We start from the raw sequence: 12,318 nt of genomic DNA, 5'->3' as shown, positions 1-12,318 counted from the left end.
AAGGTACTTCCCTACTTATTGATGTAAAATGTGGTGGCCTGATTCTCCTCAAACTAGGGCCACCTTTTGGAATACCAGGCCTTAAAGCCTGAGAAACTGTCCATATCCCTATGTGTGAACATTTTTATGCAGCCTTTGTTCCTGGAAAGACCAACTTCCTCCAAGCATTTGGGCCCCTCTCTATGGACTCCCTGTCACAAGCTAGGTACATTTGTGTTCACTGCACTTTGGATGTCCATAGCTCAGGGGTAGGCAACCTGCAGCATGCAAGCTGATTTTCAGTGTCACTCACACTGCTCGGGTCCTGGCCACTGATCCGGGGGGCTCTGCATTTTAATTTAATTTTAAATGAAGCTTCTTAAACATTTTAAAAACCTTATTTACTTTACATACAACAATAGTTTAGTTATATATTATAGACTTATAGAAAGAGATCTTCTAAAAATGTTAAAATCTATTACTGGCACGTGAAACCTTAAATTAGAGTGAATAAATGAAGACTGGGCACACCACTTCTGAAAGGTTGCCGACCCCTGCCATAGCTAATTGAAGATTGTCTCTAGATGCCACCAGGCCAGAGGTATTCTCTCTCATCTGAATGGGATGTGAGAATCCCTGCGCTCTCGGGGGCCACTGAAGAGATCTCATCTGCAAATGTGCTATGGGAACTACAAGTACAGCTGTAGCCACCAGATCCAACATTCTTAGTATGGTCTAAGCTGTCATCTGCTTGCTCTTACTTATCCTCTCTGCCAGAGCAGGTCTTGCATCCCCTCCTGAGGCAGGAAAGGTTCAAGCTAAGCTGTATCTGTCTGGGCTCTCGGATATTCTAATTGTCTGTTAGGGACAAGATGGAATGTCGGGTATTTTAACAGGAACTCTAATGTTAGAGACTGATTTTATGACACCCTCAAAAGGGTTTCTGTCCTTGAGTAGCCAGTTATTAGGTAGGAGAACACATGCACTCCCAATCTGGGTAAGTAGATCAAATATTTAGTGAAAACATATCTCACATATAATGATCAAAGAGCCTTCTGATACCTGGGAAGTATCTATATGTACAAACAACTGCAAGATCCAGAGGATATAGCCAATCACATTCTTCTTAAAGAACCTTTAGCAAAATTACTGATTTTGTTGATGAGGCAGTCTCTTCTGTCCAGGAAGTATCTGGAATAAAACCCCTTCTCCCTCTTTCTTGGCCAGAAGGGATTGGACTTCCTGCAGCATCTCTTCATCATCAGAGGGTGCCTGAGAGCATTCTTGAGAGGTATAATGGGATAAGGAACAGTCAGTAGGGCAGTAATACTCAGACTGAGGCTTGGGAGCTGCAAGTAACTCCTCAGTGCGTCTCCTGCAGCTCTTTGCAGCACATGATATTAAAACACTGAGTGATTTAACTATTAACCAATCTAAGTTATTAACCACTCAGGATGCTTTTACTATGTTATTAACCGGTTATAGAATACTTGGTCAGTCATTCTGCTGTGAGAATAATATATTTTAAAAAATAGTAAATGAAACAATGAATTCACACTACTGTGGCTCTTTTGGGTAATGTTGATCACTAATTTGGCTCCTGAACCAGAGAGGTTTGAGTAGCATTGCTGTAGAGTTTTTCTGAAAATCTGATTTTAGGACACAGAGCACAGACATCTAAGATGACCAGGAGCAAACAAGTATAAAAGGCTCCCAATCTGCTTTTGACAAGGTCAGCTACTGCTTGCTGAAAGGCAAGAATGAGGCCCTTTGACTTCTGCTGGTGTTATCGAGGCCAAGTGCCCTGTGCAGAGGGGTATTAAACTTCCTTGAAGCCTGGAGTTAATGTAGAAGTTGGGCCTACAAAGAGAAGTGTTTCCCTTCATTCCCTTGTAGAAGGTTTGACCCTCCTAAAGGCCCCTTGATGCCAACTGGTAAAGGGTTCACTGTCATGTAACAGCATCTCCTATCAAGTCTGACAAACTCACTACACCTAACACATTGATATCGTTGAATTTTATCCATAAAGAATGTCATGTGAGGTATGATATGGGAGTTTATATCATACTGGTCATCATAAGCATTGTGAGAGGAATGTTCAGGTGCTATTCCAGAAGTTGCATGTATGTACTAAAAATACATTTAAACTACGTTACCAAGCTGGGTTGATAAACAAGGATTACCCAAACAAAGGAATGTTTGATATTACAATGCCACTAGGTAAATCCATGATACCCCCCCCCGACATACACACACACACACACACACACACACACACATTGAGTATTGTGTGCCATTCTGATTGCCACATCTCAAAAAAGATATATTAGAATTGGAAGGACAACAAAAATGTGTAGGGGTATGGAACAGCTTCCAGATGAGGAGAGATTAAAAACACTGGCACTGTACAGTTTGGAAAGGAGACAACTAAGGGGAGGATATGATGGCAGTCTATGAAACCATGAATGGTATGAAGAAAGTGAATAAGGAAGTGCTATTTTCCCCTTCACATAACACAAGAACCAGAGGTCACTCAAAAAAATTAACAAACAGCAGACTTAGCACTTTCTTACGTTTGTTTTTCTTCACACAATGCACAGTCATCCTATAGCAGGGGATGTTGTGAAGGCCACATGTTTTACTGGGGTTGAAACAAAAACTAGACAAGTTCCTTGAGGATAGGTCCATCAATGGCTATTAACCAAGATGGTCAGGGATGCAACCTCATGCTCTGGGTGTCCCTAAGCCTCTCCCTGCCAGATACTGGGACTGGATGATAGGGTATGTATCATGCGATAATTGCCCTGTTCTGTTCATTCCCTCTGAAGCATCTGGCACTGGCCACTGTTGAGGACAGAATACTGGGCTAGATGAACCATTCATCTGACCCAGTATGGCCATTCTGATGTTCTTATGTTAGCTTGACCACATTCTAACACAGTTATTTTCCTAAATACTTGAGAAGTAAAGCACCATCACCTTTACTCTTAGATTCAGTGCAACCTCCTAGATTCAGTGCAATATCACAAGGTATTAGATTATTTCATTTTAGTTACTACTGAATCTTGTAAGAAACCAATATAAAAGTATCCGATTCTCAATGAATCATAAATGTTTATATGCAAGTTTTGTGAGGCCAACACTTGTAAGAGACTACTGAAGCCTGAGCAACATCTTGTACAACCTACATTTTATTGTCCAAAAATAAATAAATAAAAAGCAGTACAGTTGGGAAACATCTACCTTGTACGGTTCACTGAAGAGGGAGTAACTGGTATTAAATGAACCATCTTCCTTCTGTGCCTCCTGATTTCTCCTCTCCCATTCTTTCCTCCGCAGAACATTTCTGTCTGGTTCATAGACACTGCATCAAAGGAAAGAGAGAATTTTTAAAAAATTAAAGGGCAACACACAAACCAATGTTAATCTATTAATTGTGGTTCACAGACAGATGGCAAAGATAACAAGAACATGAATCAGATTAATGCCAGTCTAATCAGTCAGTGGAAGCTCAGGTTTCTGGATATGCCAGTGCTTTCTCACACAGAAAACAGATAATTACATTCTTAAGGAAGCCAAAAAACAAAAAACACATGGGGCAAACTCCAGCCCGTACTGAACTTCTCTGCCTGAAATGTGATGCAGAAAAGATCGAAGCAACTTTGACAGAGCACTGAGAGTTCTCTTAAGACACATGGTAATTACAGCTAAGAGTAAATAGAAATTATGAACACATTTCCTCTTATGACATATCCTCAGTGTGTTATAAGAGAATGCTCCTTTTTTACATAGTTGTGTTTCTGTAGTGATTCTTTCATTAACTAGCTCCCCAAAGAGCAGTTAAAACCATGCTGTAGTGGTTTTCCCAGTTATGCTCCTTCTTCTTATCTCTGCTAATCAGTCAAGTCATGAAACTACTGCTGAATCAATTCCTTCTTCGAACTGATTTGACTCCATCACAACTTCAGAGCATGAAAAAATGAATATTTGAATGATGGGGTCAGAGTGGAGGCAGGGGGCTGGGGATTAAATGGTATCACAATTGTGTCCTTTTTGGAAATAAACTAAAGGCCCCAGTATTGAAAAACAAACATCAAAAAAATTTCTAAAATGTTATTTTTTTATAAGAGGTCCAAGACATGAAGAACACTGTGTCCATATCACTTCCAAACAACATATATAGATTTGCAAACTTCAGTCTCTTAAGTTTCATCCTCATCACAAAACAAACCTAAATGCCTAAACAGGTTTACAAGTGTCTACAATTATTAGATTAAAAGGTGACTTGATATTTTGCTTTTTTCAGCTAATGATTTCCTCTTTTTTTGTGATGTAGTTTTGTAAAGTGGAAAATACATTAGTGTCATGTAAGTGTATTGGCCATAAATAAAATAAAGCTTGCCTGTCTCACTAGCTGTCCAGTTAAGCAAAATGGACTTTAAATCATTTATCCAAGTGACTTAATTTAACATGCGTCAGGGAAGACTGTTAAAATGCCCAAAGCTGTTAATTTTAAGATATGAGTGTACTGAAAACACCCAAGATATGTAGACACTGTCAATATTTTAAAATAATTTCTTAGTAGTGACTAAAGGACACTAAAATCCACTGTCCATTTGTTGACCTGTGTGAGATGAACATCTGAGCCTAATTCTTAATGGACAGGTGTTCACCACTATCTCAGCTGACACCTCTGATTGCAGTCTCAACTCAGATGCCAAATGCTGAGCATGGAGATTTAAGAGCGCTCTGATCCAAAGAAAATTTCTCCTCAAAGCAAAATTAAGATACAGCGAAGTAGAGAAAGCTGGCAAAGCTGCTGCTTAAGATACACTTTCTCTTTCGCTTAAAGCATTTTTTTTTCAATGCTGTCAATTTTTCACTTTGCGTGTGCAATAAATGTACTTAAAACAATACAACTTCTGCAATAACTGAACTTTACCCACTTGTACTGACGGGATAATCATAGACTGGTCCCTTAGATTATATGGAGACATTGGTGAAAGTCTTACTATTTCAATGGAACCTGCCTTGTGCAGGTGAGACTCCATTTAGCAACCATTATGGGAGAAAGTAGAGAACATATACCACACACAGTAGAGAGAGAGAAAGCAGAAACCATACATCTGAGATAACCCAGTGTGGTAAATTATTAAGTGACTTCTAGCAGGAGGAAGGGGTGGAGTGGTGGCAGGGGCAGAGCAGGGATGTGAAGAGGCATGGTGGGAGCTGGGGGAAGGGGTGGATTGGGGCCTGGGCCTGTGTGGGGATTGAGGACCCCCAGAGAAAGGAGGAAGCTGGCACCTGTGGTACAGTATTTAATTACATGATCACATACTATACTTCCCTGCCTGCTCTGGAGACAAATCAAGGTTGTCTACTGAAGACAGATATTTCGCTGTAGGATCTCTACCTCATTTGTTGCAGAAGTTTAAAAGGTGTGCACATATTGATGGTACTGGTATAGGTGGGCCGAGGTCTTCCCAGAGCTGAACTGTTGACCCAGTTGACCCGAGTGGAGGAGGCTGCCAAACAGATGGCTTGGCAAGTTTCCACCCATACTAGGTCTCCCAGGCCCTGGGCCACGAGGAGCACGTCACTGGTATATGTAGACGGGACCACCCACAAGTCCAGCTCTTCAAGTATCAGCTCCATCATTCTCTTACAGAGGAAAGGCTCAATGGTGAGGGCATACAGCTGTCTGGAGGGCAGGCAGCCCTGATGCACCCCTCGACTGAAGGTGGTGGGTTTGGTCAAGGCCCAGTTGAGCTTCACCAGACACTCTGCAGCAGCTTATAGCTCCTGGAGAAACCCCACAGAGCAGGGACCAAAGCTGAATACCCACAGAGTGCCCATGAGATACCTTTGATCCACACTGTCAAATGCTTTCTCCTGGAAGAGGGACAGGAGACCATTCCTACATGTGAAATGGAGAAGGTCCCAGACCAGACAGAAATTGTCAGAGATGGTCTCCCTGGGATGGCATAAGTCAGGTCCATAGGCGCCAACTTTTCCCAGCGCCAGTGAGTGCTCAACCCCCCCTTGCCTCCACCCCCACCCCGACTCCACCCCTACCCCACATCCTCCTGCCCCTTCCCCGAAGTCCCCATCCCAACTCCGCCCCCTCACTGCCCCTATTGGACTCCTTCCTCAAATCCCTGCCCCAGCCCCGGCTCTTCCCCAAGAGTACCACGTTCCCCCTCCTCCCCCCTCCCTCCCAGCACTTGCCGCCGCAAAACAGTTGTTTTGCGGTGGCAAGCACTGGGAGCTAGGGGGAGAAGCGGGGAAGGCGCACTCGGGGAGGAGGAAGAGGTGAGCTGGGGCGGGGGGGAGGGAGCTGCTGGTGGGTGCACAGCACCCACCAATTTTTCCCCGTGGGTGTTCCAGCCCTGGAGCACCCACAGAGTCGGCACCTATGAGTGGATCACGTCTGCCAGCATGGATTTCAGCCACAGAGAGACGAGCTTCAGTATGACTTTATAGTGCATGTTGAGGAGTGACACTGATGCCAATTCTTCAGATCATAGAGGTCCCCCTTTGGGCATGTGGACACAGCTTGCATGCACAACAGGGGAAGCACTCTTCTCTCTAAGGATATGGCCCAGATGGTAGCAAGGTCCAGGCCAAGAATGTCCCAGAATTCACAGCAGAACTCCACGATCAGTCTGTATTGTAATGCAGACACACCAGGAGACCAAATCAAATATTACCATATCAGAGGTAGAAGCGAAACTGAAACAGCTTAATGGGACTAAATCGGGGGGCCCAGATAATCTTCATCCAAGAATATTAAAGGAATTGGCACCTGAAATTGCAAGCCCATTAGCAAGAATTTTTAATGAATCTGTAAACTCAGGAATAGTACCGAATGATTGGAGAATTGCTAATATAGTTCCTATTTTTAAGAAAGGAAAAAAAAGTGATCCGGGTAACTACAGGCCAGTTAGTTTGACATCTGTAGTATGCAAGGTCCTGGAAAAAATTTTGAAGGAGAAATTAGTTAAGGACATTGAAGTCAATGGTAAATGGGACAAAATACAACATGGTTTTACAAAAGGTAGATCGTGCCAAACCAATCTAATCTCCTTTTTTGAAAAAGTAACAGATTTTTTAGATAAAGGAAATGCAGTGGATCTAATTTACCTAGATTTCAGTAAGGCATTTGATACCGTGCCACATGGGGAATTATTAGTTAAATTGGAGAAGATGGGGATCAATATGAACATCAGAAGGTGGATAAGGAATTGGTTAAAGGGGAGACTGCAACGGGTCCTACTGAAAGGCGAACTGTCAGGTTGGAGGGAGGTTACCAGTGGAGTTCCTCAGGGATCGGTTTTGGGACCAATCTTATTTAATCTTTTTGTTACTGACCTTGGCACAAAAAGTGGGAGTGTGCTAATAAAGTTTGCAGATGATACAAAGCTGGGAGGTATTGCCAATTCGGAGAAGGATCGGGATATTATACAGGAGGATCTGGATGACCTTGTAAACTGGAGTAATAGTAATAGGATGAAATTTAATAGTGAGAAGTGTAAGGTTATGCATTTAGGGATTAATAACAAGAATTTTAGTTATAAATTGGGGACGCATCAATTAGAAGTAACAGAAGAGGAGAAGGACCTTGGAGTATTGGTTGATCATAGGATGACTATGAGCTGCCAATGTGATATGGCTGTGAAAAAAGCTAATGCGGTTTTGGGATGCATCAGGAGAGGCATTTCCAGTAGGGATAAGGAGGTTTTAGTACCGTTATACAAGGCACTGGTGAGACCTCACCTAGAATACTGTGTGCAGTTCTGGTCTCCCATGTTTAAAAAGGATGAATTCAAACTGGAGCAGGTACAGAGAAGGGCTACTAGGATGATCCGAGGAATGGAAAACTTGTCTTATGAAAGGAGACTTAAGGAGCTTGGCTTGTTTAGCCTAACTAAAAGAAGGTTGAGGGGAGATATGATTGCTCTCTATAAATATATCAGAGGGATAAATATAGGAGAGGGAGAGGAATTATTTAAGCTCAGCACCAATGTGGACACAAGAACAAATGGGTATAAACTGGCCACCAGGAAGTTTAGACTTGAAATCAGACGAAGGTTTTTAACCATCAGAGGAGTGAAGTTTTGGAATAACCTTCCAAGGGAAGCAGTGGGGGCAAAAGATCTATCTGGTTTTAAGATTCTACTCGATAAGTTTATGGAGGAGATGGTATGATGGGATAATGGGATTTTGGTAAGTAATTGATCTTTAAATTTTCAGGGTAAATAGGCCAAATCCCCTGAGATGGGATATTAGATGGATGGGATCTGATTTACTATAGAAAATTCTTTCCTGGGTATCTGGCTGGTGAATCTTGCCCATGTGCTCAGGGTTTGGCTGATTGCCATGTTTGGGGTCGGGAGGGAGTTTTCCTCCAGGGCAGATTGGAGAGGCCCTGGAGGTTTTTTTGCCTTCCTCTGTAGCATGGGGCATGGTTGACTGGAGGGAGGCTTCTCTGCTCCTTGAAGTTTTGAACCATGATTTAAGGACTTCAATAGCTCAGACATGGGTGAGGTTTTTCATAGGAGTGGTGGGTGACATTCTGTGGCCTGCGCTGTGCAGGAGGTCGGACTAGATGATCAGAGTGGTCCCTTCTGACCTTAGTATCTATGAATCAAATTAAGATTGCACAAGCAACCTTCATTCTGGCATCTCCTAATTTTTGAGAGCCTGACTTGACAACCTTGAGTGTAGTTTGTTGCATGTAATATAAAGTGGATTCTCTGTGGTCCCTGATAAGGGTTGCTAAGTAAACTTGGAGCAGTAGGAATCTCCTTACATTTTCACCTTGAGGTACCTTTCTTACCATTTAGAAACTCTGGCCTTGAAATGCTTTATATATGGCATCTAGTCTGTAGACAGATGTTCAGGCAGACATCTTCTTTTGAGGCTGTTATACGTCTGGTCCCTAACCAGTTTCTAGAAAGTAAACAACCACATGAGTCTTCACTCTGGCACCCACAGATTAAAAAAAATCACCCATATGACATTCACTGCTAAAGCTGAGGGTCTTTTTTTCCTCCCCTTATTTGATGCAAAAAAAGTCAATAAAAATGTATCATTTCTAGGTCTTTGAATGCCCATCTACACATCCTGAATTAGATATTGACTTAGCAATGGAATTCCTAACTTGCAACAATATAGAATGACTATGCAAATGACAAAGCAGCATCATGATGACTAATATGCCATTTATAAACAGTACCTTAGAAACAGCTGCAAGTTGAAAAATATGTTCTTTTGTTAATGGCAAATGGCAAAATATCTAGTATTTGTAAGACTGCTCTTTATTTTCAAGAACATTACTAGAATCATATTTCCATGAACTTATGTCACTAAATGTATTTATTTTGTTTCAAAGACAATAGGCCAACTGCTATAATTTTATTTATTGCAAACACTTTAGTTAATGAAAAATGAGTCTAAGAGTTTCCTTTTTAAAAAACAAAACAAAAAAAAACCACTTTCATTATCATCATCATCATCGTGTTCCCATTACGCCTCTGGTGTTTAGGGCAGCAACGAAACTCCTCACTTCATAATTTTTTTTAAATGTACATATACCTATCTAGGCATTTATACTATGTTCATCTCCCTGATATCTGAGCCATATGGTACAGATTCTTAAACATTTCAAGACTTTTCCCATATGCATCTCAAAAATATATTGATGCAGCTTTTTGAGTATAGGCCAAAATGCCCAGGCAGTTAGGCAAAACTAGACAACCAAACAGCAGACGATCCTCAAAACTTTAAAATTAGCTTATTCTATATTATACACTTAAGTCAAACACTAAAAGGATAGGTTTAAATGGTTTTCATTGAGAGTAAGTGGTAATTTGTAAAATGTTGTATGCATTCTGAATTCATGTGTAAAAGATTTTAATTGGCATGAGTTGCAGTCCAAATGTATGCAGTACTGACATCTATATATGAATGAATGAAAGTTGTATTTATATAATGCTTATATTATCCTATGCAGTGTTACTGTAGCCCTGTCAGTCCCAAAATATTAGAGAGACAAGATGGGTGAGGTATCTTTTACTGGACCAACTTTGAAAGCTTTTCTCTCTCTCTCTCTCTCTCACCAACTGAAGTTGGTCCACTAAAAAATACTACCTCACCCACTTTATATTATCGTAGGTATTTCAATCTGTTTTATAAACACATTTAGATTTATTTCAGCTCTGCCAAAGCACATACTAAAAGAGGAAAATTTACCTGTTAATTATGTAATACCATTTCATGTTCAATGGATTATTAGCACACCATCATTACTATGGCTATAGTAGCTTTACTTGGCTTTCTTCCCTTCTCCAGTTCCCCGACCCACCCCAATATATACGTTTCCTGTGTAACAGCCTAAACTATGGACTTCCCAGGTACTTTGCTGCTCAGACATCCAGAGAATGCCAAACTTCTCTCTCTAAGAAGGAAAACAGGATCAAAACTAAGAAGGACCATCTCCTGGAATTACATGGAAACTTTTCAGAATAAAGGCTAGCAACCACTTCTGGACAACCCAGTCTTTAAGGAAAATCAGGAATTGAGACTTGGATTAGAGAGTGGTTAGTTCACTGATTCCTCTAGCTAGTACTATGACTATGAAACATTAACTTGATAATTAAAAATAAAAAGATTTACATAAACATCTATGGACATTGGACAATGTACAGTGGACAGTATACGAGGCATAGATAGACTCTCTTCAGGATTGTACCATTGAAGCATGTGCCCTAACTGGAAAGAATTAAAGATAGATGCCTGGATTCCCAGGAATTTGAAAGAAAACTCTTTGCAACACCAAGCCTTCCTAAAAAAAAACTTCACAATACTGACAGGAGCACTCATGGGCTGTCTTTTGCTTGTCTTGATACCAGAAGGAACAATTTTTCCCCAAGTTCTATAGATATGGACAACTCATGAGAAGGCTTAAATGGATAGCCATAACCTTATCTGAAAAACCTTGCCCACCAAAAACTGAATTTAATCTCTCACAAATCATCCAAATAGTAACAGGGTCTCAGGCAATGGAGAAGACATCCACCTGAAAAGCCTGAGGTTTTAAGCATTGCTACTTCACTACCTCAGGAGTTTCTTGTTGTCTTCTGGGGTGAACCATTCCAGAACCAGCCCATCCAGGAGGTTGAACAACTCACATTGAAAGGACTATTCTCTAATTCCAACTTGAGAGGCATCTGAAAACATCTATCAACACATTTCCCTTCCTCATCAGATCACAAGTTCTTAGATCAGGGGTGGACAACCTGCGCCTGAGAAGGAGCCAGAATTTACCAACGTACGTTGCCAAAGAGCCACAGTAACACATCAGCAGCCCCCCATCAGCTCCCACTCCCCCCTGCCCCCAGTGTCTCCCGCCCGCCAGCAGCACTGCCGATCAGCACCTAATCCTCCATCCCTGCACCTCCCGCCCGCTGCGTTCAGCTGTTTTGTGGTGTGCAGGAGGCTCGGGGGGTGTGGGGAAGAAGGAGCAAGGGCGCAGCAGACTCAGGAAAGGGGCAGGGGCCTCAGGGGGAGAAGTGGAGTGGGTCCAGGGGCAGAGCCAGGAGTTGAGCAGTGAGTACCCTGTAGCACATTGGAAAGTTGGAGCCTGTAGCTTCAGCCCTGGCGTTGGCGCCTATGCTAACCTCTGAAGAGCCCCATGTGGCTCTGGAGCCACAGGTTGGCAACCCCTGTCTTAGATGATCAAGTTGGTATTCACTCCAAAGGAACAGGACTCTTTCTACAAACTAAAGCAACCCTCTTTTCTGAGATACTTCATGCTAATACCAAATATTGTTTGTCATCACCAGCACTACTTCACCTCTTCGAGGCCATATAAATTACCAGAGTACCAATGGGAGCTCCAAAAGAGACATCAGTCTTTTGCTACCAGACCTCCATCCTTACACCATCTGATATTTTAGAGGAAATACAAGATGCACATGGAAGTAGACAAATCTCTCTTGCATTCTGGTTCTGGCCTTTGTATCAGTCCATCCTTAAGGGACCTTCTCCTGATGTAAAGGAACTTTGAGAAAGGAGACACAAAACATTTCCTATCTCAGCCTGATCTACCTGCAAAGTGAGAGAACACACTCAAGTGAATGTAGAATGGCCTGGCTATGGTTGGCTGAGTTGCCAGACCTTTCAATGTTTGTTTATTGATTCTAGAGATTTAGGTTAGTATTTCTTGGATTTCAAGACATTTTAATTTTAAAAAAACTACATATGTTCTAAAACAGTTCTTAGCAGATCTAATATTGTAACCTTATTTGTATTTTATCTGGAAAGTGTATTTATTTA

At 41.7% G+C, this 12,318-nt stretch overlaps 1 protein-coding gene across 1 annotated transcript in view; it reads right to left on the bottom strand.

The window, feature by feature from the left end:
- Positions 1-12,318, bottom strand: part of AFF3 (AF4/FMR2 family member 3) — a 446,656-nt gene that overhangs the window by 373,973 nt on the left and 60,365 nt on the right. The window contains 1 exon segment of the mRNA XM_038411042.2: positions 3,223-3,343. Coding sequence (XP_038266970.1) covers positions 3,223-3,343 — 121 coding nt within the window.

Source organism: Dermochelys coriacea, chromosome 1, assembly GCF_009764565.3.
Source record: "Dermochelys coriacea isolate rDerCor1 chromosome 1, rDerCor1.pri.v4, whole genome shotgun sequence".
Lineage (NCBI taxonomy): Eukaryota > Metazoa > Chordata > Testudines > Dermochelyidae > Dermochelys > Dermochelys coriacea.
This window is presented reverse-complemented; position numbering and strand designations above follow the sequence as displayed.